This window comes from Camelus dromedarius, chromosome 16 (assembly GCF_036321535.1).
Source record: "Camelus dromedarius isolate mCamDro1 chromosome 16, mCamDro1.pat, whole genome shotgun sequence".
Lineage (NCBI taxonomy): Eukaryota > Metazoa > Chordata > Mammalia > Artiodactyla > Camelidae > Camelus > Camelus dromedarius.
The window spans coordinates 20,798,331-20,824,419 of NC_087451.1; the positions used below are offsets into that span (position 1 = coordinate 20,798,331).

Sequence of the window (26,089 nt, forward strand, 5' to 3'; positions counted from 1 at the left end):
CACTCAGAAGCGCCCCTTCAGATATTCCAGACTTCATCCGAATCTCGATTTTGCCCAGAGGGGGAGCCCTGTTAACACTGGAACAGGGGCCTGGACCTTCAGCTCCAGCCCAGCTTGTAAATCACCATTCATTTCATGGCCCTCAGTGGCCATCCTTGGGTTTCATTCTTCCTCTTTGTGAAGCGAGGGGAAAGGAAATCTCTGAAATCTGAGTTGGATATGAGCTGTGAGGGTCTGGCTTTTCCGTCCTTGGGGAAATGCCACGTGGCAGTAGTTTGTATGATGAGTACAGGCTCCCCGTAGGTTAAATGTGGAAGGGTGCAAAGCTGTCATTCTCCAGAAGGGTCTGAACATCCCCCTGTCCACCTGGAGAACAGAGGGGACGTGGGGAGTGCCTGTCCTGTACGCACCCACACAACACCTGGCTCGCCCCAAGTGTCTGCTGAGTAATAGGATGAAGGAGTGAATGAATGGACAGAGAGCTGTCAGCGCAACAGACAGTATCGCGGCAAACCAAAATTCTGCACAGGGTGCCCGTGTGTGAAGGCCAAGGTCACTGAGCCGCAGGGCCCTGGAGAAAGACAAGTCCACACAAAACAAGAGATCGTGGGGCTTCCCTGATGATAGGGCCATTTCTTGTCCTCAGATCTTAGCACATGGCCCAGACTTAGCTAAATGCTTGATGATGAATGAAGGAGGGAAGGAAAAAGGAAAAGAAGTATGTGGAGGAGCTAATGAGACCAAGGGGAGGGGATGAAGCGGAAGAAATGACTTCAGAACGCAGACTGGCCCGCACTGGGCCAGCCCGGGCTACCCTGGAAGAGGCAAGAGAGGTCCACAGAAGAACAGAAGACTCTGGAATCCTCAGATGGGAAGGAGGAAACAAAATCCACGAGCCACATCACACTCAAAATATCTGTGTTAATAACAAGGCTACTGGCTTTGAATGTTTTAAAACCATCCACAGATTAGTTTACCAAGCCACAAAGCAACTGCTACTAGCACCCATTTTTTTTTTTTTTGAAAGAAACCAAGGAATATATATCCCCAAACTGTCAGCTGGTGTCACGGCCCAACCTCACACCCGGAAGGAGTGGTTCTCCACACCAGACACACAGACCCGTCCTGCAGGCCTTCGCCTTGAAGGCCTTCACGGTGAGCTTTCTGGTTGGGACGTTTTAATAAAAGTGGCCGAGCTTGGTTTGCTGTAGGATATTTGGCATCTTTTCTGTGATAAACTATGGCGGCGCCATTCTGACTCAATGAGAGAGAAGATTAACGAGTCATCAGTTACCAGCACGTAAGATGGAGAGAAAGACCAGTGATTTGTGCTCTTAGACTTCTGCCCTTTGGGAGACGTATGGGATCTGTACATCCAAAGTAATCAACGGGAAAGATTAACAAGAAAGATGGGTTTTCAGGACACGGGTTCCAGGCTAGAAATCTGCCCCTTGCTAGCGGTGTGACCTCCCTCAGCCCCTTTCTTCTTCTGGTCCCCTTGAGCTGAGCCTCAAGATTTAACATGATGGAGAACGTGTTTGCTGTGGTTCTGTAAAGGGAGAAAGTGATGAGTGAGACAGGGCCAAAAGCTTCCCAGGTCACACTCAGCCCAGGCTTCTCCAGGAATTGGGAGGCGGGGAAAGGGCAAGGTGGTACCAGCGCCAAGCGGGGGCTCCGTGCAGGGCTCTGGAACGTGCAGAAGGGGCTGAGAGGCCGAGGCGGCCGACTGCCTGGAAGGCGACACGTCCTGTGGACGTGAGGGTCTACGGTGCCTGTATGGTACCCACCAGTGAAAGCCACACAAAGGACAGTGGTCCCAACCCCGCCGGGCACAAGCAGGTGGAGCCATCTGGGGGGTGACAGAGACTTGCACCACCACCCATCTCCCTCGTGGAACTGAGCCAGCCCCTGGGATGGGCAAGGGTGGGAGGAGGGAGCTTCCTGGAGGAAGAGGCTGCAGGTTGAGTGGACGGGGATGTCCAGAGAGGGGACTTGACAGAGGATTCCTGATCTATTAGGAAACAGGATTTGATGCTCCGACTTGGGGCTAATTTGCTGAGTGAGGTAGTTCCATCCTGACCTCTCTAGGCTGGGTCAGTCCGGGAAGACAGGGGCCAGGCCTTCTTCCCAAGACTCCCAATGATGAAAAGGAGCAGAGAAGAGCCAGGATGTGGGCTCCCGGAATGCAACGGGGAAAAATCAGAGAGGAGGGTTGCAAAGGATTCTGGGTGCGGGCTGTTGAGCTGAACGGTGGCTTCTATCCATGATTCTGTCAGGACACTCGGTTTTGAGACAGAGACCTCCCTCCCCTGCCCCTCCAAAGCCCTGGGGACAGGGGGGCCAGCTGGAGGAAGGGCCTTGGGGCTTCCAGGGGCACAAGCGTGTGACACAACCGTCTCTGGGTGGGGAGGGGACCCTGCAGTGCTCAGCAGGGACCAGAGTTCCAGCCTCAGTTGGTTCTTGGAGTGGCAAGCACAGCACAGGATTGGGGGGCTTCAGCCTCGGAGACAAGGGCAGGGCTGTGGTTCCATCTCCTCGGCCTGGGAACTATGGAGAGCTCCCAATGGGGCCGTCCAGGCCGCCCTCCTGGCATCACTGTCCCCTCTCCTCGGGGGACCAGGAGAGCGGGTGGGAGGGAGGCTCCGCCTGGCAGCAGCCCCCACGGCGGGGGCGCCACTTCCTCTCCGTGGGGCCCCCAGCCCCTCCTCGGCAGGACCCCCGGCCGCGTGTCTAGATCTCCATGTCCACAGGGCGAATGTTGCCCGTCTTGTGCTCTCTGACCCACAGCTCCCGGTCTTTGGCTGGGTCCACTTTTCGAAGCAGTTGGTCCACAGGCTCGACTGTCTGTAAGGGACGGAAAAGCAGGGAAACCATCAGAGGTGGCGGCCCAGCCAGGGACGTATCTTCTGAGCCATGCCGCCTGCACCTTTGCGCCCATATCAGAGCAGCCTCTCTAGGGGGTCGTGAGGCACCAGGAGGCCCAGGCAAGGGACACGTGCAGGGGGCCATGAAGGGCGGGGCCTGGAGCCCTGGTCCCTGGGAGCCTCCAGACCTCAGGGTGGATGAGAGGGCAGGTGGGTCTGCAACCTGTTTCTCCATTTGTCCCCATGTTTACCACCTGAGAGCAGGTCAAATGGAACTTCAGCTTTAGCTTTTTGCTTTGTTTCGTTTTGTTTTGTTTTGGGGGAGATTAGGTTTATTTAGTTAGTTATGTTAATGGAGGTACCGGGGATTGAACCCAGGACCTCGTGCATGCTAAGCATGTACTCTAACCCCGCCCCCCAGTTTCAGCTATTTTGAATATTTCTAGAATTGTAAGAAGTCCACCGGGGGAGGCAACGACATCTCCAGCGAATTCAACTATCGTGAGCATCTTTTACCTCAGCGCCCGGGCTCATCTACGTCACGCGCTCAGGAAGGATTCACGCGGACGTCCAGGGCCATTGACACGTCCACCCCCAGAGGTCGCCTGCAAGGCCGAGCCCCCACCCAGCGCCTGCCTTCAGGACAGATTCATCTGTAGCAGCTCCTTAACCTGGTGGCCCGGGACCCGGGGCCCCGCCGGGAACTCACGCTTTGGTTGAACATGTCCGTCTCGTGCCGCAGCTGCGTGTACTGGCACAGGTGCTGCCGGATCATCTCCACCCTCTCCACCTCCAGCCGCTCCAGCTCCTGGGGAAGGAACCACCGGAAACCTTCGAGCGTGTCGCTGCACCCTGGGGACCACGCAGGGCCCAGACCGCCCGGCTCGCACCCCGCCCCATCGGGCCCTCTGGGGTCTGCCGAGGAGCTCGCCCCATAGCCAGGGGAGGAGGTCCGGCTGCGGGTGCAGCAGCTCCTGATGCCTGAGTCTTGTTCTGCCAGACGCGCTGGGTGCATTCCTTAATAGTCCTCACAATAAATTTAAGGGATAGGTTCTAGTCTTATCCGAATCCTCCAAACAAGGGAATTAATTCCCAGAAAGGGAACATCACTCGCTCAAAGTGACACGGCATTCTGGGAGGAGTGGGCTTGGCACCAGGGTCTGCTGTCCTCTCAATCGTGGTTCTGCACCAGCGCAGCCCAGCCCCTGGTGGGGGAGGGAAACGGAACATGTGCAGGGGCTTCTGTGCCTCAGACTCCTGGGGCTTTGTCCCCAGGCCTCTGCTGGGTGGCCTTGTCTCCTCTGTCCACCCCTAGTGCTGAGGGACCAGCCAGAGACAGGCCGGGAGGGTGGGAGCGGGGTGGCCACTGTCAAAGGGAAGAGCGGACAGGGCTCGCCCTTCGGTTCCCCAGTGGTTCTGCATCTTTGCAATTTAGGGGATCAGACTGTTACTCTGCACACAACTAGGTCACTGCCCAGGTGGTTAACGGAGGTAGGGGGAGAGTAAAGAAGGAGCTTAATTAGGAGATTAACCAGGAGGAAAACTGGGTCACTGTCCCTGGGGGAGGCCTCTAATCTGCTCTGGTGGGCTGACGCCTGGGGACGGCAGGGGGTTAGTCCCACGCTGGACGGACAGATGGACAGGGGTGGCTTTGGGCAGTGGGACGGTGTGATAAGCACCTGGCATGTCTCCTTTCTCGTCGCCCAGTGGCCCAAGCGCCAGCCTCACCTCACTGTCCCACTCAGCAGGTGCTGACTGACTTCACTGGAAATACTCGGGAGATCAAATAAAGGGGTCTGATGCCTGACCCCCTGGCCCCTGGTCAGAAGCCTCCCCTGACCCCTCCCACACTGCTGCCCCAACCTCACCTGTTCACCCGCCTCACAGGGCTCTCCTGTCTCGGACCTGCACCTCTTCGGGGCATGGGGAGGCTCATGCTTCCTACAGCTTGGTTATTTTTCCTAAAAGGACCACTGTCTGCTTGGTTGACCCTGACCCCCCAGGGGGCGGAGCAGAGAGCAAGAACTGATCGTTGCCTGTGTTCACAGCCCGGAAGGGCCAGAGCAAGGATCTGAATCCACACGGACTGGCCCGGAGCCGAGGTCTTGGTCCCAACACTAGAGTAGACCTAAAGACCATCTCCAGGGTCCTCTCCACTCCGGGCTTCCTGAGCGCCTGTCCCTGTACTGTGGCATGCTTATGCATCTCTGGTCACTCACCAGTGTGGTGGTCACCATCTCTTCGAACCACTTGGACTGGGCCTGGTTGTAGAGGTCCACACAGCGCATCAGGTCATCTCCTGAAAAGGGCCAATGCCACCGTCAGTGCTCCATCCTGTCCTCACCGTGGCTGCCCTTTCCCACCTGCACCCAGGAGCCAGGCCCCTCGTCTCACCAGAAATTGACACAACATTGTAAACTGACTATACTTCAACTTAAAAAAGTCCAAAAAAAGACCTTTATATACAATGCTGTATTTAATTTCTTTGTCATTGACATTTTTATGCCACTTTATCTCAAAATGTCCATAAGGTGGCTGTTTCATCCTATAATGAACTGATTGTACTAGGTTCACCAGAAGTTAGGATGAAAGGGATTTAGAGACCAACTAATCCAAACCCCGATCCCACAGCACACATGTTAATCCCCCGAAGCAAGATGCATTGTCCTTATACACAGTAAAACTGGTTTTTTAGAAATATTCAACATTTTTTTTAGCAAGCTTTTTTTCTTCCTTAGTGGAGGTACTGGGAAATGAACCCAGGACCTCATGCGTGCTTAGCATGAGCTATACCTACCCCCACAATTTTGTTTAAACTGTTTCTAACTAGCTTTTCTCCCCCTTCCTTGCGCATTAGCTAGTTTTTACCTCTAGGGGGAAGCAGAAGCTAACTCACTGGGGCACTCCTTTGGAGAGACTCTGAAATGTGGTTATTTCATCAAACAAAATGTCGGCCTCTGTTCTGGGACAGAAGCCTGTCACCGCAGGTGAACTGTGCAGCCTTACTCCCCGGGGAGGTGGGACAGATGGGTGGGTGGGGTTTGCACTTATCCTGGAAGCTCCACGCGGCAACAGGACCCCTGAGTTCTGGGTGCCTGGAGGTGCTGGTCCATCTCCTGGCCAGAGACCCAGGACTTCAGCCACAAGGAGCCCCCTCTGGGGAGTGTGGGGAGCCCCGGCCCCCGCCATGGCCTGGCCACGGCCTGGCCTGCTCCCCACTCCACAGCCTCATCCTGTGGGACGCACCTGCCCGGGGCCCCATCTCCCGGGCTGCTGAGACCCGCTGAGGACGGCGGCGGCGCCGCGCTCACCTGCCTGCGTGGACTTCCTCCGCGCCTTCTTAATGTCCTCCTCTGTCTTGTTGCTCAGCTTAATCTCTAGCTGCTGGGTCTTCATCTCTAGGTCTCTCTGCCGCTCCGTGAGGGCCTTCCGGGCCTGGGGTCCGAGGATGTGGAGCTGTTCACGGGGCTCAGAGCCAGGAGGGCCCGCGGGGCACCCATGTGGCCTGGCCTCCCCTCCTCGAGGTTTGAGTCCTGGCTTTTCCCTGCTTTTGTGGTTGACGCCACGTGGCTCCGACAGGCTGAGCAGCTAGACTCGCATCACCCAGCCAGTGAGGGACCCTGCAGGGGCCCACCCCTGCCTCTCGGCCCAGAGCAAGCGTCTCACACCGTGCTTTCACTGGAGTGTGTGCACGTACTGGGGGCCCAGGCAGTCCCCAAACCACAGAGGTCACCCTCCGTCACAGCAAGGCTAAGCAGATGGAAGCACCAGCCACTGCTTTCTGGGGCAGGATGGGCCCTTTGGGGGTGCCCGCAGCAGTACATGCCCCCTTCTCCTGCACCCCTCTCTAAGGCTGGCTGGAGTCAGCCCCCAGGAAGACCTCCCCCCCCTCCACGACTGGCCACCAGCAGCTCCCACCGAGGTCACCTCAGCCTCTGGGAGGGAAGCGATTCCGTCAGGAGGGAATCTGCCAGGTGAGACCCAGACAAAGGGGGATGTGCTGTGTGGACCAGCAGCACATCCAGACTCCAAGTCCCACGAAAGCAGGGTAGACCCTGTCTCACGTGCCGGATGGAGGCCCCTCCATCGCCCACTGCAGGTGCAACCTCGTCTGCTCCCACCGGGGGTCTGAGCGCCACCAGCTCAGAGGGAGCAGCTCTTACCTGCCCTCTAGCTGGGGGTAGGGGTGCCCCCAGTCCCACCACAGAGTAAACAAAGGCCCCTGCCTTGGCACACGGGCCCCGTCCTGGCTCCCAGCCCCCTCTCCCCCACAGGACCGCTCCCACGAGGCCCGGCGTCCTGTACCCTCACCTTCTCCACCGCGGCGTAGCGGCTGGAGAGCTGCTTGCGGAGGTCAGCGATGTGGTGGTCACACTTTTTCATGTCTTTCTTGAAGTTCTCGCGGAAGTTCATCAGGGGTCTCTCCACCTCGCTGTGCAGCTGTCGATGAAGGAGACACACTCAGGACCCCGGGCATCAGCGGCAAGCAGAGGGAGGGCCGCTCTCCCCAACCCCGCAGGCGAGGATGGGGCCCATCCCGCAGGAAGGGCAGGGACAAGCGGCTGCTTGTCCGGTCACGGTTGAGGAAGTCACCTCAGCTGGCCAGGCCCCGGTGCTCACGCTGATGGACAGGTTAGCGTCTGGAACCTTCCGAGTCCCCTTTTGGCACCCTCTTCCTGCTCTAAGCCCCCAGAACTTCCTCTAGGGCTTTGCTCAGGTGTCTGTCCATCTTCCTAACTTTCCAAATTGGGAGCTTTCTGGGTGTGGAAACCAAGCCACCACCCCTGCGTCCCCAAGCACCTGGCACAGCGACTGCGTGTGGGTGACGTTTCATCAGGTGATCCTGACTCGGTGCTACTTATTGGTCATCTCCTGTGTGCCAGGCGCTGAGACCACAGATGGTCCGGACATGGTCCAGGGCCCAAAGAAGCCAAGGTGGGAGCTCACAGGGCCCCTGTCCTGAGCTGCACCCTCACGGCTGCGTGGAGACAGGCGCACCCCCATCCCATCAGACCGACCTGGCCTCGCACCCTGGGGGCCAGAGAAGGGGTTTATGCTCTGAGAGGCACTAGGTGACGTGGGTTGTCGAGCTTTTTCCTTCTCTTTCATTCCTTCCCTCTTTCCCCCTCCACTCTCTTTGGAAGAACTTTTTACTTAAACCTTTTTTTGGGGGGAGGGGTTTGAACATAAGATGCATCTGGTGAGAAAACAGATAAATGTGGACCTGCTGTGGTCAAGGTCACAGCCTAGATCCCCCCGGCTCAGCCTCTCAGACCCCTACCCACCCCAACTTAGCTTCCTCTGGCCACTGACCCTCCAACACAGCCTTCCAGGACCCCTGACCAGCCTCCTATGCAACTTTCCAGAACCCCCCTGATTTGGTCTATGCCTCCCCCAAGACAGCTTTTTCCAGCCAAGAGTTTTTCAGGAACCTCTTGATTTGGTCTGTGACCACCCCCCCCCCCCCGCCCCAACACAGCTTCCCAGGACTCCTTGACTCAGCTTTCCAGGACGCCTCCACAGGCCTTCCAGGGTCCCCCAGCCTCCATCCATCTCTGGGAAGCAGAGCTGAACGTCCCCAGCCGGATGACATCCCAGCTCCAGGATCCTGTGATTTCTCTCCTCTTCCTCCTCAACAGGCCCTTGCCACATTATCCTTTCCCCGGAGACCTCGAGGACGGGGTGTTCCTAGTTCCAAACCACCGCTCACACATGGCTGTGAGCTCTAAGAGGGTGAGGGCCAGGCTGGCTTGGCCGCTGCTGTGTCCGCAGCATCTGGCCAGAGCTGGCACGCAATGAGTGCCTCTCACTACTTGGAAGAATGACAAAATCTCCAGGGCCCGATGCCCTGGGTGACAAGACGACGTCTGTCAAAGACTAACAGAGAGCAGGCCACGCACACGCCCCTCTCCTCCTATGTTGGTTATGATGTCTGCTGTCTTTTTTTTTTTTTGAGCTCCTGGAAGTTTCCTTGTACAGGAAAACACCCCCATCTGCTGGCAGTTTGCAAGATGCTACAAACTTGAGTGCTGCCGATGAAAACCTCTTCCCCACAGATTAGGCCTTGGATGGGAGTCCATGTGGGTTAACTGGGCTTGTTGACCCGGTGACTCTGGGGTCTCTTTCTGAGGGCCTGGGAAGAGACAGACGTCTAGACTTCAACACGCCCAGGAGTGGCCTGGAGGGGCTTTCAACACGCAGGACTCCTGGGCCCCGGCCCCAGGTCCTGTGGTCTGGGGAAGGGCCCGGGATCCTGCCAATGCAGCCAAATGCTCTCCCCAAATTCCAAACGACATTCTGGAAACACGATGCTACTAACTGTCAGAAGTGATTTAATCCTGTAGATGGAAGATCCATGGATTCTCTCTATATATGTTAAGTGCTTAAAAGGCTAATTGTTTTCTTTAAGAAAGTTGTCTGGGTATCTTTTCATACTCATTCTTAACTTTCCAGCATCTTTGTTTAATAGGAGGCAGAAGTCCCTCCAGCAAAGCTTGCCCTCATGAACTTGAGTCAGCCTGTCTTGGCTGGAACCGGCTATTACAACCATTCAGTTTGCCTTTCAGAACTCCTGCCTCCTTTCAAGTCACTCATCAGAAGAGAGTAAGAGAAATCTCAAGTTGGAAGGAATTTCAGAGACTAAAGTCAGACCTCAGAGACAGTGCAGTTCAGTTCCAGACCACCACAATAAAGTGGAAATCGCAGTAAAGCTAGTCACGTGGATTTTGTTTTTTGGCTTGCCAGTGCACGCAAAAATTACATTTATGCTACATCGTAGTCTATTAAAAGTGTGCAATAGCATTATGTCTTAAAGATGCACATACCTTAATTTTAAAAATACTTAATCGTTAAAAAACGCTAACCATCTGACAACACAGGTGGCCACAAACTTTCAATTTGTAAAAAACACAATAAAGCAACGTGCAGTATAAAATAAGGCAAGCCTGAATGTAGTCCAGGGTTTTTGTTTTCCAAACAGTGAGTTGCTAAGAGTTGTGAAATCAGTTTAGTGGGTCAGGACGAGCTTTCAGATGAGAAGAGACCAGACATGAATAGAAAACAGGGTGCATTTCAGGCAAAAGGGTAAGCAGTTTCACGAAGGAGCTGTTTCAGCTACGTGTGTGCGTAGCTGCGTGTGGATACCTGGGCGTCCTGGGTGGCTGTGAGAAACGTATTACTGTGAGTCACAGTCAAATAAGTTTCAAGTTCACTGATCTGGTCAAAACGCTTCATTTCATACATGAAAAAGCGGAAGCTCAGAGATGCTACGTGACTTGCCCCAGGCTGCAAAGCTTGTTAGTGATGGCACTGACAGCAAAGTCATGTCTCCTGACTCCCGCTGTGCCCCTGAAATCTTCTGGCTGAATGCATGGCCTCTGCTGCGGGATCAGCTTTTCTCTCACCATCAGAAGGAGCTTTTCTCTTCTCCCTTCCTTTATACGCAGCAGTCTTATTTCTTTAACAGCCCGTTGCTATGAACAGTGGCTCGGGCTAGCAGACTAGAAAGGCCTAAAAGATTGCCGTAATGAAATTACATTTCCTAAAGAGCTCTTGCCCCAGACACAGCACATTCAGGGCGGAACTTCAACGAGCCTTTTGGAGCAGATGTTAAAATGGGTTTTGCGTGTACATGGTTGTGTTATCCTTGGTGGATGGATAGTCCTTGCGGCCTTTTCTTTTTAAGGAATCATCAGATAACCACTGGGCCACCACTCCGACTGCCTGGGGCCACCAATAATGATTGACAGGTTGGAGGCACAGACATTCTTCTAGAAAAATCTATGGGTGAATTTTGTGGAAATCATCTTCATAATCCTCCCATCAGCTAGATGAAGTCGGCCCTGACTTAAAACATCCTGACATTTGGAGGGCCAGCTTGTACCACCCCGCACAGTCCCTAAGAGAGGGTACTGTGCTCCTCAGAACAGGGTTCTGTGTTTTCAATGCCACCGGGCTTCCAGGAGGAAAGGTCTGGGGCTCCAGCCTCCAGTTCGCTCAGTCCTCTCCTTTGCTTCTTCAGTAGCTGAGCCCATGTGGCTGTGTGACCATGGGCTGTGATGTAACCTCTCTGTTCCTTCTCATGTGTGAAATGGAGAGGATGTCTTGTGGGGTGGCTGATAAAATTGAGAGGGATGAGTTTGTATCCTACACATAACCACCTAGAACATGTACATCACTGTGATTTAATAACAAACATATAGTTTGGTCTTTGTCCCCAGCTCCTGGCCACAGCTCCTAAAGCCACTGCAATTTCCTAAACAACTAAGGTGCCAGAAGCATCTTTACATCTAATGTTGGGACTTTGATCCCGGTTCCTGACCCCATTCCTACATCCTTTGGAATTTCATGGGTGATAGGAGCATCTTTTGTTCTAATGAGGCGACTCTCGGTGGGCTTGTCGAAAGCTTCAGGATGGGGGCTGGTCACCAGAAAGGCCAAGCCATGATTAGAAGCCTGGGACTTTTGGCCTGACTCCCCATCCCCTGCGGAGAGGGGCGGGGCAGGAGCTTGAGTTCACAATTGATCATGCCTTCATGATGGAACCTCCATAAAAATCTGTAAATCACAGGCCCCAGAGAGCTCCTGGGCTGGTGAACACATCCACGTGAGGGGAGGATGGGGACAGGAACAGCATGGGGACAGGCTCTCCTGCACTCAGGACTCTTTCATACCTTCCCCTACGTGTCTCTTCATCTGTATCCTTTACGATATCCTTTAATATACAATAAACTGATACACCTAGTGTTTCCCGGAGTTTTGTGAGCTGTTCTAGCAAATCATTAAACCTGAGGAAGGCGTCATGGGAACCCCTGATCTGTAGCCAAGTTGGCAGAAGTAGTGGGACCCATCTGAAGTGGCGGAGGGGGGTTCTGCGGGACTGAGTCCTTAACCTGTGGGATCTGATGCTGACCCCAGGAAGTTAGTGTCAGAATTTAGTTAAACTGTTGGACACACAGCTGGGGCCTGGGAACTGGTCGGCGCCAGGAGCCCAGGGACAGGAAGGGCACTCCAGGCTTCCTGTACCAGCTCCTCCCTGGCCAATTCCCACCCACTCATTTGCGGACCAGAAGCACTGGTGCGAGTGGCGGTAGTAAAAGGAAAGATCAGAAGGAAACAGTGCAGCAGGCGTTCTGTCGCCCGCTGAGCACTTTATAAACAACCGAGAATCGGGGTCCCGCTGATGGAGAGTACACATCACCAGGATTCCCGGGGAGCCACAGGCGACCATTCAGAAGCTTGCAGACCTGGCTCCCAGCCCCACCACTCCCGGCGACAGCCCCACCGCCCTTCATCTCACAGTCAGTGGAGGTTTCTCACCGCAGAGAACAGAGCTGCTGGGGGCAGGAGAGGAGAAGGGAGACCTAGAGGGAACACCGCCATGAGCTGCAGCGCAAAAATAACTCGCTGCTTTGTAAGCAAGGCTCAAAAGAGACTAATTCACGGAGCTCCCTTGTCTCTCAGTGGCAATTTCCTTGTGAAAATGCTTGGGGTATGAGGTTAGTGTGCCGCTGTCAGCTCAGGAGTTCTCCCTCGCATCTGGTGTCAACACCACCTTGGGGCACTAGCATCCTTCAGATGCGAGGACCTGGTCCTTCCTCCCACCCCAGCTCTTTATAAAGCTCCTCCACACGTCTCAGCTGTGTGAGTCATTCATTCTGTCCTCACTGTGCGGAGAACCATGCTGGGGTGGATTGGGGAGAGCTGGATACAAAGCCAGTGTCTTGTCCCCCGACAGGATACAAAAGCCCAGAATCGCAATTGCTGTGGGAAAGGCACTAGGAAAGAGAGAGGACCAGAGAGTGCTGAGTGTGGAGGTCCCGGGAAGGAGCAGCCGTCTGCGGGATGCCACCTTCAGTAAAGGAGGTAGTGTACCCCCGATTTTAAAATGTGGGCTCAGAGGGTTTAAGCACTCTGTCCCACTGTTGTCTTGGGCTGCTGTGTCTGACGGGTGACTGTGGGAGGGCAGAAGAAAGAGTGTGGACCCGGTAGGCAAAGGTCACTGGGAATGGTGCCACTCTCCGGAGCTCCTCCTCCTTTAAAAGGCAAGCATGCAAGTGGGTGGTCCCATCAGTCATGCACACTTTAGTGTGAATTTCCCCCTTAGACTCTTGGTTTATTTTCACCTGAGAAGCAGCTGAGAGCCTGAGAGGGAACCTGGAGGCAGGAGTCAGGGACTGGGGAAGAGAGAGTCATTAGGAAACTTGGAGAAATCCTGGGAGAAAGCAGGCCTGAAAAGACGAGGGGGCCGAGAGGAGATAGGGGCCTGTTCATTCATAATTCCAGGAAACATTTGTTGAGCATCTACCATGTCCCAGGCACCACCCTGGGTACTGAGGGCAGAGTGAGCAGCACAGAAACATCGCTCTCCTCAGGGTCACAGTGCTAGAGTCTTTTGGACCAAATGAAAGAAGGGTCAGTTACCTAGTCTGAAATTCTCTAGTAACAACAAATGAAACAAAACAAAATTCTCCCTTTGAAACAGTCTAGTTTCTCTAGACACCAAGAAGAGGCAGAAAATGCCAGTGCGTTCCTTTGAAGGCCCAGCGACATGAAAGTGTGGTCCCATCACTCAGGGGCTCACCTGAGGAACGGAGGGACACCCACCCTCACGGCACACAGGTGAGCAGGGGCGGCTCGTACCGGCTCACCAGAGCCCAGTGTTAAATTCAGAGGAACTCTGTCGCCTGGTTGTTAAAGATGGCCAGTATTAAAAATTACACGAGCGAAACTTAAAATTAACAAACTATGCTAAAAACAGGTAACACGGGGAGGGAGGGAGGTCTAGCTCAGCAGTAGAGTGAGTGCTTAGTGTGCATGAGGTCCTCAGCTCAACCCCCAGGACTTCCGTTAAAAACAAAGGTAAGGCACACCCAGCCCCTGTCCCTTCCTAACCACCTGGGACTGTTACCCACGCTCCTGATGGACGTGTACGGCTACTGGTACAGGGGAGGACCCTCTAATGCTACGTGTTTTGTACTCTTGAAATTTACACCACTGGGCGACACCACACTGGAAAGATATTTGCTAAACATTCAGCGGTACATCGCTGTGTAGGACCAACCCAGGGAGGCCGCGGGGAGAGGTTACCTTGGCGGAGAACTTGAGGTGAACTTCGGCCTCGTCCGCAAGGCTCTTCTTCACCTGCGCCCACGCTTCTCCCAGGGAGCTGCAAGACCAAGGGCACGGTGAGGCTCGGAGGGGTCTGCGCGACCTCCCGTCAGACACCACGGCCCTCCCTGAGGCTGGCTGGTGGGTCTCGACCCCGAGTCCTGGGGGAACGCAGGACCCCTGGGACGGTGGACTTGGATGAGGCAGAGGCCAGGCACAAAACAAACGCGGGTACCACACCTCACCCGATGGGACCAGGTGAGGCATCCTGAACTGAGCTGAGGATCTTGGAGCTGAGAGGACAGACCACGGCAGACAGCTGAGTGCCTGTGGAAATATCAGGGGGCCCAGAGGACTGGGGAGATGTGAAAGGGAGGTGCGGTACAGTGCTGTGAGGGCCCGGACACCTGGCCCGTTACTGTCCCCTGCCTTTCCATCACTGCTCCCGGGTTTATTGTTGAGGAGTACGAACGCCTGCTGGCAAACCAAGGAAGGAGGACGGCTGCATTTTTAGGGAGAAGCTCTTCTCAAACAGAAGGTACCAAGTAGCCTGGCTTGCAGGCAAACGTCCAGTGGCTTGACTTCCAAGAGGGGTCAAAGACGGACCATCTGGGTCAAGGGACCTCTCAGAGAGCTCACCATCACCACCCTCAGAAGCGTGCCCCCCCCCCCCCCCCAGGCTAGTACTGATTCTGGATATGAGCTCCAGGGCTGCCTGGAGCCCGCAGAGAACAGAACAGAAAGTCCTCTAAGCTAAATCACTTTTCCACTCGAAGAAGCTGCTCCAAATAGAAGCAATCTCCTGAAGTCCCCAAGACCTTCGAATGCAGGCCCCCACGCTCCAGTCTCCCTTATTTGGAACTCTTGAACCTCGCTGAACTTCCAAACGATACCCCAGCATCCTGACTCGAGACCTCTCCATCCAGAGGGTAAACCCCGGCTGAATGTTCAGTTGACTCAATTTCTTCCAAAAGCCACTTCCCCCAGAGAATTCACTAAACTCAAGTGGCAAAGGCTGATTAAAAGACAGCGTACTGTGAGGCTTCTGGGTTTTGAGCCCAGCAGCCTACAGCTGAGAATTACCCAACAGAACAGAACGGATCCCTGAGACCACAGTCCAGGCCTGTCCGGTCGTGGGGCTGGCTGGGGCCGAGGTGGGTGTCTATGGGAAATGACTGACAGCTTTTATCTAAAGTCTGGCAGCTAAGAAGGTCCGCTCGGGTGATCTCAGCTGGGGGGGCCCACCAAGAAGAGATGGAGTGAGAAATGGGGTCATCCAAGCTGTTGACATTTGTCTTGGCCTGACGGGCCTGAGCTCCTGGAAGCCGGGCTGGGGCAACGCTGGGTGGCCTGGCTCCTCACTTTGATTTGGCAGACAGGTGAGGGGTCCACGGTAGGGGAAGGAGGGAATGGAAGCAGGCGTGATAGTCATGCAGATACAGAAACTGAAAACCAGGTCCAGAAAGAAACTCACCCAGATACGGGCGATGAGGGTGCATCAAAGATGCCAAGCATTTCAATGGGGAACAGACGGCCTTTCAACAAATGGTGCAGGGACAACTGTGCAACCACAGGGGAAAGGGGGTCCTGACCCTGACCTCGTGCCACACACACAGATTATCTCAAGATGGACCGCAGGTCTAAAGTGAAAGCCAACAAGCTTACAGAGGCAGTCCCGGGAGGAGCGGGGACTTGATTAAAGGAGGCTGGAGACGGGGGCTTGTCCCTGCAGCCGAGCCACACGTGAGCCTGCGGGAGGTACACACAAGAGCCTGGAAGCCAAGAAACCCTGGGTGGTGTCGAGAGTTTCTAAATCTTCTGTCAGCAGAGAACGTGGTCTGTAATTGGCCCAGGGACCGCAGTAGTGGCTTGAGACTGTCATCTGAGGGTTGCCAGGAAGAAAGGAGGAAACCCTGTTTCACACTCAGGACAATGTCCTTGGCCCCATCTCCTGGCTGGGCCTTTGCGGGGGGAGGATGTCACTCCAAACATTCAGATAGGCCTCTCTGAGCTAATACATTCCCAGGCAGGTCTCCCCGCTACCAGTATTCCAGCCCCACTTGGAGCTGCTTCACAAGGTAGAAAAAAGCAATTTAGAAATTCTCTCATTGAAGAGAGATTTCTTCATCTGATAAGAGGTTAATGAAAAAGAAAAAAAAAAACAAAACCCGAGCTATAATTCCTGTGCCAGGAGACCGTCTGAGGCCTGCCAAAGCAAAACGCATGTGACTGTCACAATTCCCAGCCAGAAAAGACCAAAATCCCGTTTCCTTTCCACACAGGAGAGAAAACTGAAGACAGAATAAGTCTCCTGGTTCTGTTTATGTACTGACCGACATGCACGTCTCAAGCCTCCCCATAGGCATCTTCCTAGACGGCCCCAAACTTCTAGGCTCCAGCACTGCCCTCTTCAAGTTTCAGGTGGACGAGCTGATGCCCAAAGCCATGCAGTGTAGCTGCACGTTGTGAGTCGAGGGCCGACGCGCCTGCTGGAAGGAGCGGGGTGGCCGCAGCGCAGTGCGTGCGTGCAGTGGCCGTGGGGTATGTGTTCACGGCCATGAGCAGTGCTGGTGCACGCCCATGAGTGTGCGGCGGCTGCCCCCTTGTAGGTGCTGTGTGTACGGCGTGGTGATACCGCCTGACTCGTGCAGCTGGGAGCATGTGCCACGCATGCTGGCGGGATGCAGTGGCCCTGGTAGCAGCCCAGGCCGAGGACGTGGAGACCAGTGCAGCACTGCGTTCCAGGGCACGGGGGTACTTAGGAAAGCCCCCTTCCTGCCCTGGTCTCAGGCCCAGTGTTCGGAGCAGGAGTCTGGAGGCAACTTCACTGACGTCCCCAGGAGACACTGGCCCTGTGGGGCTGCCTGTGGCCTGCTGGGTCAGTGAAAGCCATTCAGAGGCGGCCTCCTGGCTGCACAACAAGCCCACGCGGAGGCCCTAATCAAAGCCGCATTCGGTCGGCAAAGCCCTGTCCCCTGAAGGACTCCAGCCGGGCAGGCAGACTTGGGCTTGTCCAACATCACAGCTCTCTGCACGCTCCAGCCATCGCACGGCAGAGCGCCTTCCATCCTTGGGCTCACTTCCCCTCGCAGGAGGGATTCAAACAGAGACTGCACTGCAGGGAGGTCGGACTAGACAGAGGACCTCGGGGGACCTTTCAACTCTAACCTCCCGAGACTCTGCATTTGTGTCATTATGGAGGTGAAATTCACAGAACACAACATTAACCATTTCAAAGAGAACAAGCTTTCAGGACACTCACCACCCTGTGCAACCACCACCTCTCTCTAGTCCCCAGACATTTTTATCACCCTGTTAAGGACTGAATGTTTGTGTCCCCCAAATTCACGTGTTGATGCTCTGACCCGCAGTATGGCTGTAATTTGCAGGTAGGGCCTGTAAGGAAGTCACTGAGATTACATGAGGTCATATGGATGGGGCCCTGATCTGATAGGATTTGCGTCCTTGTAAGAAGAGACACCAGAGAGCTTGTTCCCTCTCACGGAGGAAAAGCGGCGGGCAATGCAAGGAGAGAGCTCTCACCGGACACCAACCCTGCCGTCACCTGACCTTGGACTTTCCCAGCCTCCAGAACTGTGATTAATTGAATTTCTGTTGTTTAAGCCACCCAGTCTATGGTGTTGTTACAGCAGCTCAAGCAGATAAATAAACATCCCCCCCGAAAATAAACCTATTAGACAGTTACTCCCTTTTCCCCCAGGCCCTGGCCACCACCCACCTTCATTCTGTCTGTATGGATCTGTCTCCTCTGGACGCTTCACATAGATGGAATCACACAAAATGCAACCTTGGTGTGTGGCTTCTTTCACTCAGTATAATGTTTTCGAGGCTCATGCACATGGTAGCATGGATCAGTATGTCATTCCCTTTACGGCTGAATAATATTCCATCATATATCCATGTATCCAATGTGGAGGGGCCACAATTTGTTTGCATTCACCCCCTGATGAACATTTGGGCTGTTTCCACCTTTTGGCTACAGTGAGTCCTGCTGCTATGAACATGCACGTATATGTATTTGAGTATCTGATTTTCAGTTCTTTTGGATACAAACCCAGGAGTGAGACTGCTGGGTCATACAGTAATTCTACGTATAGTTTTTTGAGGCACTGACAAACTTTTTTTCCATAGTGGCTGCGCCATTTTGCCTTCCCGCTAGCAGGGAGGGGGTGAACCCTCTTTGCTAACAGACGGAGCAGAGACGGCCACAGTCTTTTCCCAACGAGGGATTCTTCTGTGGCTGAGAAGGTGGGGCTGGGCCTCCCCCAGCCCAGGGCCCTGCCCGGGAGGTCTGGGCTGCTGCAGCTGGAGGGGGCGGGCAGCCTGGGCCTCAGGCCCACAGGAGGGAATTCTAAACAAGGGGCTGGGTGTCAATCCTCACACAGCCAGTTTCCCGCCAGCCTGCTCTCAGAGGAAGGGGAGCAGGGGCGGGCGTCTGGGGCCGGTGCCCAGCTACCACGGGACGGGCCAAAGGGGGTCCTGACACACTGCAGCACCTGGCGGGAGGCCCATGGCCACCACAGAGGAGATAATGTGCAAGTGCAGCCTTGAGCCAGGACTATGGAGACCTCCCTATCCACATGGGACCAGGGCCATGGTGAGCGAGGGGTGAAAAGGGACTCCCCTTCCTGAGTGTCCCCTCTTCCTCCCCACTCCCTACTCACCCCTCCTCCTGTGCGGCCAAGGAGTTCTGAGACAGCTTGGCTAAGTTCTTCGCATATTCTTCTTCAATCTTTATCCTGCAGAGGGAGAAAAATCCAGGTCAGCTCCCCGGCGCCAGACTGTGGGTCCGACCTGCAGCCCTGCTGCTTACTAACCATGTAAAGGAACCCACCAGGCCACAAGCTCTGAGAACGTGGCTCTTGTCCATCCCCCTGACACACAGTAGGTGCTTAATCAGTGTTTGTTGAATGAATGAGTGAACGAAATTGTTGGAACCTCCATCTCCTCATATGCAAGGTGGGATGTCTGCACCTGTGTCCCTGGCTGTGGCGATGAAGAGCTGTCATTTGCGCAGCTCCTGGCACAGGGCTGGATGCCTGGCAAACCCTTAACTGAGTAAATGTCACACATGGACCACTGCTGTCCCCCTCTCCCAGCCCCAGAGCTTGGGGTGGAGACCCTGCAAGGCAGTGTCAGCCCATCTGCATTCTCCCAGCCCCCAGTGCTCCTGTCAAGCCTGCAGGGCACAAGCATCTCCATGGAAACCAGCAGTGCCCAGATCCCACTTCCCCTGAGAGCCAAGATGCCTTGGGTTTCGCTTCCAGCAGGCAGGCCCTTGACACACTTTCTAGGCAGCTCTCTGGGGAGTGTCTTGTATTATCTGGCATGTCCGTGTAAAATGTGTTGTCCTGGAATTATTCACCACCTAAGCGGTCCCCCGAGGAGCTGCGCTCATCATGACCAGAGCTGGCCAGGAGGCGGGGGCCTCAGAGCCCCTGGGCTGTCACTCGGCAAACAGAAAACCCCAGAGATGCCCCCAGGGCTGCAGCACGTGCTTCCAGGCTGCACAGAAGCTGATGCACGCAGTGTGTGAGGATGCAGGCAGGACGTCCCGATCAAGTCCCGTGGCAGCATGCTGAGTGAGGATGATCTCCCGCTTTGGTGCTGAGAGACCACAGTCTGGTTCCTGCCCTCACCGCTGTGCCCTCAGCGCGCTCTCCATCTACCTCCGGCCCCCATCACTCGCTCTCCGTTCACTCTGCCTGTAGTCCCTCCCCTCCCCTCCCCAGGACCACAAGGATGGCCAGCCTGCAGCCTCTAGCCTCCAGCCCGAGGCCAGGAGACCTCTCTAGAAAGCAGATCTTACCATGTCACATCCTTAGCATCAAACCTCCAAAGGCGTCATCAGTGCCAACTGCGTGCACCGGGCACGAGGCCCGTCACCCCCAGAGCCCGCGCCCGCACCGCTCCCCAGAGCCGAGGCCACGCGGACATCCGGCCTCCAGCCCAGCGGGCGTTCACCTCTGGCCCCTCCTGGCTCTGAAGGGGCCTCCCTACCAGGTCCCGGGTGGGCTGAGAGAAGTCTCCGGAGCCCACCTGTCCCAGGAAAGACCAGAGTCCCCGCGTGGAACACTCCATTTACTTGTCAACGTGACGTCTTTGTGAAAGTATGAGCCCTAAGTGTGCTCACAGTCAGCTTCTACAGCCATTTTCCTCTTGGCCTGCTCTGCACCGCTGTTTTCTCACACCTGAGCTGTGCCACTTCTCAATTTCCTACTAGTTTAATGGGTCATAAAATAAAGACTTGATTATACCAAGAGGAAACAGGTGCTTTAAAATGCCAAAGAATTGCTACTGGATCATCGTTGTTATCATCAAAAAAGAAATGTTTTAAAAACACACTGCCATTTACTACAAATATTTCCAGTGTGTCCTGGAAACTCGAGAAGGGAAGTGTGTGTGTGTGCACGCATGTGTGCATATGTGGGGGTGGGGTACGTGCACATGTGGGAGTTTGCAGGTCTGCGGGTGTGTGTTTAACGGGGTCTCAAAACTTGGAGAGGCTGAGAGGAGGAGGGAGATGGAGGAGCTTCTCTTCTTTGCAGCTCTCCCCACTTGCGTTAGGCTGAATTCACGACTTCCTCATCTATGGTCAGGCAAACCACTACTAGAATCCCTGCACTGATTATAAGGACCTTATCTGACTCCCCCATTAGAATGAGCTCCCTGAAGGCAGGGATGGGATGGTAGGGGTTTCCGTATGCCCAGACCTGCGACATAGTTTTGGCTGAAAGATGAATTGAAAGGTAACATTCTCCTTTTTTGTTATGATGAGAAGCAGTGCTTCAAATGGGGGCCCTACAGGTAAATAAAGGGGTCTGTGTGGGGATACAGTAGGGAGTGGTGGAGAGTGTGGCAAACTGGACACACATGCTCCCTGTACAGGGGCAGCTCCAGCCAATTACGGCATCACTTACGTTATGAGGGATGCAGAGTCACTGTGGCCAAACTTTCTGCTTTCCCCAGAGATGCTAGCTATCCAGATTTCAATGCGAAACCTACCAATGTTTTTTTTAAAAAGTCGGTTCAAATCTTTAAAAACACTACATAGGCCAAAGCAACACATCTGCTGGCCAGACATGTCCCCAGGGCTGTGAGTCTGCGGCTCCAGTCCTGCGTTGCCCTGTGCACTAACCGAAGTGCTGGGTGTGAGGTGCTCAGCCCCTGCTGCTCACTCCCTCAGGCTGAGGGTCCAAGGTGGTCACCAGCCCCCAGAGCTGGGTGGGCCCAGGCCTCACCTTTCCCGGATGAACTCCGACATTTCCTTCTGCATCTGTTTGCCCTTCAGCTGTTTCTGAAGCAGCAGTTCAAACCCAGCCACAGTGCCATTGCCTTGCGGGTCCTTCTTATCCGCCTAGGAAGGAAACAGAGTCCTGAGTGTCTAGGTGACACCGGCACCTGGAGCCAGGAGGAGTGCAGCGTAGGGAGGACAGGCCCCAGAAGGGAGTTGGACGCCCCTAGTAACCCCAGCCTCAGCCTGAGAGGAAGCACAGGGGCGGCAGTGCCAGCTGCCCCAACTCGTGGCCCCCCTGGTGCCCCGGCTCCCCCACGTTCCTTGGTGCTTAAGCAGTGCTTTGTCCACACTGGGAAAAACCAGCAAGATGTGGGCTTTAATAACTGGGTCAGCAGAGAGATTTCTGTGAGAGGAAAAGGTCTTGGCGGTCAGGGGGGTGAAACCCTGAGCTAAGTTTCAGAGTCCCAGGAGAGCGGGAATCAAGGTGAGAACTGGATGAGGCTGACCAGCGAGTGGCAGGATCACACAGTCCCCTCGGCTCCCCGACACCCCTACACGATACCCCACAAGCTGACTCCGGCTCCTTGGGTGCCCATTCCCGGGGCTCGAGCCAGTCTCCCCGCACGCTCTGTTTCCTGCACCCTCTTTATGGATGATGTCTCCAAGCCCAGCCGCGTCTCTCCATCTCCGCAGCCGCCACCATCTTTACCGGTGTCCCCCACCCGCCTGCTAACAGGCACTCCTGGCTGCTTACATACAGCCCTGCCAGCACAACACAGATAAATCAGATCACACCTTCTTCCCACTTCAACCCCCCAGCACCTTCCTACTGCAAACTGAGTAAAACTCAACAGACCCGGAGAGCCTATGAAGTCTCTGATCCCTGCTCATCCCCGCCCCAAAGGTGTCAAACCCAGAGCCATCTCTATCCTGTTTGCTGCCTCTGCCCAGATCTCAGATCTGGAAGACACACAGCTGGGGCAACAGGAATCTTCCACTATCTTTTAAAGCCTAAGAGATTTGGTAGGAATTAAAAAGCACTCTTGTCCAACACTCGGTTAGCGAATCTAAAAACAGCGTAGATACAATCCATTTTGCACGGTGGTGAAAAACAATTTTTAAAAATTTTATTTCTTGTTCCCTGGGGCCTTTGCAAAAGTTAATTTTTTTTTTAGGTGTGCTATTCACTGGTATCTGATTCCAGAATGGGGTGATTGTATTTTAAAAGTGATTGTTAACTTTAAAATGCAAATATCTAAGGCTATCCCCAGAGCTTCTGAGTAGGACTCTGCATTTCACCAAAAGGCATTTATTTAATCGAGGAAAAATACACATGAAATTTACCATCTCAACCATTTCTAAGTGCACAGCTTAGTGGCATTAAGCACATTCATGTTGTTGTGCAATTGTCACCATCATCCCTCTCCAGAACTTTTCTATCCTGCACAACGGAAACTCTGTCCCCGTTAAACGATTTGCCAAGGCTCTGGGACCACAGAATTCTTAAAGTTGCAGCTCCCCCCAGATCCATGTGCCCAGCCTCCTCGTGACTTTGATGGAAACAGTCCAGGAGGAGAAGCACTTGTCCCAGGTCACCAACAAGAGTGACAGAGCAGGTGTGGAGCCCAGGCTCCTTTAATGAGGTTGATCCTGCTCTCCTGCCATCACTAAGGGACAAAGTGACCCTCCAGCATTCTGGGTGGGGTTTGCATGTTTTCAGGAATGAAAACTCTGTTGACTTTGAGATTCGTGGAATGATCTGGACTCCAAGTGGGTCTCAAGTTCCCACCTCAGGTGCTCAACCGACTGCCAACCCGTGAAGTTTCATCCGGAGACGTCACTCCACTTTGAGCTCAAGGCCCCTCCCGCCTCTCCTGGGTGTCCACTCCTGGTCCCCGGGGCCACAGTGCAGGGGGAACTGAGGCACCGCTCACCCAGAAGTAGTCGCAGTAGCTCCACTCAGTTGGCTTCAGCAGCTGTTGCTCTGGCATCGTGTCTGGGTGAGGAAAGGTCACGCAGTTTATCTGGAGGGCACAGAACAGGGAAGAAAATGGTTTGACTAGAGGGTTGGGAGAAGCCATGAAGGCTTTGGTTCCAGGACACAGCACTAAAGACGCCTCCTTTTAGGGCCAGCTTGCTAGAGAACTCACACAGGGGTCCCGGGACGCTCCAGCGGCCAGCACTCACCCTGTGCCCCCAAGAGGGGCTGAAACTGATACAAATTCTCTAGAGAGCAGCGGGACAGGGTCTGTCTACACTGCAAACGTCCAGAGCCTTCCATCCAGCGGCTGCCCTTCTAAGACTCTGTCCTCTGGGTGTGGTCACACGTACGCGTTCTTCACCACGGCTCGATGTGTAGCAAAGACTGGACCCCGACTCCACTGCCCATTAACAGGTGAATGGTTAAAAAGTGTGAGGCCGACACTAACGGGGACTGCATCTGTGCTGAAGGATGTGAGCACGTTCTTACACGGTGGGTGGGTGGCGGAAGAGCACGATGTACAACGTATTTATTGTTTGCCACCTTAGTGCAAAAAAAAAAGGAGGAAGGAAAAGATACACAGTTGGTTTATTTCTGGAAACTGGTAACATTTTCATCTGCTTCCAGGGAAAGGAATTAAGTGGCTGAGCATCCTGGGTGAGAGGCTGCCTTGTGAATTTTATCTCACAACATATATTCTAGGAACAGGGGAGTTTAAATTCTACTCCAGGGTGCATGCCCGGGGCTGGCCCGAGCCCAGGAGAGGGCAGTGCAGGGGCTCCTGGGCTCTGTCTCAGCCTTTCATGCCCGAGCACGTTGACGATGCCCCTGGCTTCCCCGCTCGGTGGAAGTGGCTTTGCCGCTGACCCCACGGACGTTGCTTCAAGCCCTAGATCCACTCCAAGGGGAGCCGGCTAATTTGTTTTGGGAGCCGCAGGCCTCAGGAAGGCAAAGCCTGAGCCCTGTCAGTCTTTAACACCCATTGCAGCCCCAGCACCTGCCAACATGGGAGCCGTCAGATGTTCAAGGCAAGAACAGCGCAGAAAATCCCCGAGGTTTTGAACAGAAGCTGCGGACTCTGATGCCTGGCAGCCACACAAACAAGGAGGTGCTGGATGTCACGGAAGCTGCAGCTCGAGTTGAGGGGTGACCAGCCTCCGTTTTGGGAAGGACGGGGTGGGGGATGGAGCCTGTGAAGGTCTGTCTAGGGGCCTGATCCCCTTCAGCTCCCACCAACTGCTGTCAAGCCGGAATGAGGAGTCCAGGGTTGTCAGCTGACATGATAATTTGACAGATGCTGAGAATCGGGCTTTTTATAGGAAGTGTCTCAGTGTTTAAATGCTGGCAATTAATTCAAGGTTTATCATCGTCATCAACACCGTGCAAGCCAAACCAACCCCTGTCGGCTGAGTTGGGCCCACAGGCCCCCAGCCATGGTCTCTGGTTCAGGGGCTCAGGGCAGCTGGAGGTAAATCTAGGCCCCTTGGCTCTCAGGGGCACAGGCCTCACTTGTGGTCCTGAGGGGAGAACACAGGAGAAGTCCCAGCCAAGCAAAGAGCCCCTGCCTCCCAGATACTGACACCCAGCCGACGTGAGGGCGGAGATTCCCGCTCTGGAGGGAAGCAGGCCACAGGAGGAAGCATCAGGGGCAGGAATGACCCAGAGATCCCTGGAGATGGGGAGCATGGAGTTTTACCAAGGTCAAGGTGGAGGCGGGAGGGACCCCTGCAACCCCAACCAGGTTGGGGAGTTTTCTCCCAATGCCACACCTGCAGCCACCCAAGGTGTCACTGGCCTGCAGGAACCTGCTCAGGGGAGGGCCAGCCTCCCAATGCCCAGCTCAGACAATGGTCTCCCCACACCCTCTTTTTGGGGCTGACACCCCAAAGTGTGTCCAGAGGTGGGTTTCCTTCTGGAAACCAGAGCTGGATTCCAAAGTTTCACATGTTCCTTATTTCCTATTCTTGTTTCAACAATAACAATGGTCACAGCCCATCTTTATTTTGCTTAATAACGTGGTCCATGAAAATTTCAAACAAATTTAATGATAAATTAACTACGACATTACACTGGGCATTAAGAATCATGGAAGCGGGAGGTTGAAGGTACGCAGCAGTGGGTATAAAGGTTTTCTAGAGTGCCCTGGCCAGGGTCTAGAAGGTTGGGCTGTGTGTGTGTTGAGCGGGGTCCCCACAAGTGGCCCTGTAACAACCACTGGAGGAGAGAGATTGGGGGTGAGGGAGAGGGGTTAGGGGAGGGTAAGGCCTCATCCCTCTTGTGGCTTCTGCCCCCTCTCTGAGGACACCAGTCCTTGGATGGACTGGCCAGTGCACCTCCCTCCCCGGGTGCCTGTCCCCACCCCTGTCAACTCTGGTTTTGGGGTTTCTCACACCCAGCAACCCCACCACAGTTTCCCTGAATCCTCCCAGAGCCCTGCACCCCCTGGTGGGCATCTCGAGAACTGCACCTCATCGGCCCCATTGTGGGATTCCTGGGAGAATTCCTGCCAAGAGCTTTAGGTGCATTCTCACTTCATCTTCCTGGCAACACCACGAGCTGGGTCACATTGGCCTCATTTTATTAACTGAGGATCACAGAAGTATCTGCACCCAGACTGGGCTGACTGCAGAGCTCAAGCACTCAACCACGATGCTGTGCAATGGAACACTTGCTTGATCACAGTCCATGCAAACATTTGTTGAATGGCTACTTGGGGCCACGCACTAGGCTAGATCTTTCCAGCACTTTGCATATGTCCTCCTGGCAGGAAGCTAACCTGGGAGGGTGTGGCAGAGGCAAAAGCCAGAGCTAGGATCCGTGGAAGCAGAACAGAAATGCCCTGAGTACTTACACCCCATCCTCTGGTTCCCACCTCAG

General features: G+C 54.6%; 1 protein-coding gene across 4 annotated transcripts in view; it reads right to left on the reverse strand.

Moving 5' to 3' along the window:
* Positions 1-901: 901 nt before the first annotated feature.
* Positions 902-26,089, reverse strand: part of GAS7 (growth arrest specific 7) — a 184,350-nt gene continuing 159,162 nt past the window's right edge. For all 4 annotated transcript variants that reach the window (XM_031467632.2, XM_031467634.2, XM_031467633.2 and 1 more), the window contains 9 exons: positions 23,166-23,255; positions 21,236-21,351; positions 18,659-18,733; positions 13,953-14,031; positions 7,176-7,304; positions 6,176-6,299; positions 5,084-5,163; positions 3,574-3,672; positions 902-2,844 (listed from right to left, as the gene is read on the reverse strand). In XM_031467632.2, coding sequence (XP_031323492.1) covers positions 2,731-2,844; positions 3,574-3,672; positions 5,084-5,163; positions 6,176-6,299; positions 7,176-7,304; positions 13,953-14,031; positions 18,659-18,733; positions 21,236-21,351; positions 23,166-23,255 — 906 coding nt within the window. In that variant the 3' untranslated portion in view covers positions 902-2,730. The remainder of the gene's footprint in view (positions 2,845-3,573; positions 3,673-5,083; positions 5,164-6,175; positions 6,300-7,175; positions 7,305-13,952; positions 14,032-18,658; positions 18,734-21,235; positions 21,352-23,165; positions 23,256-26,089) is intronic.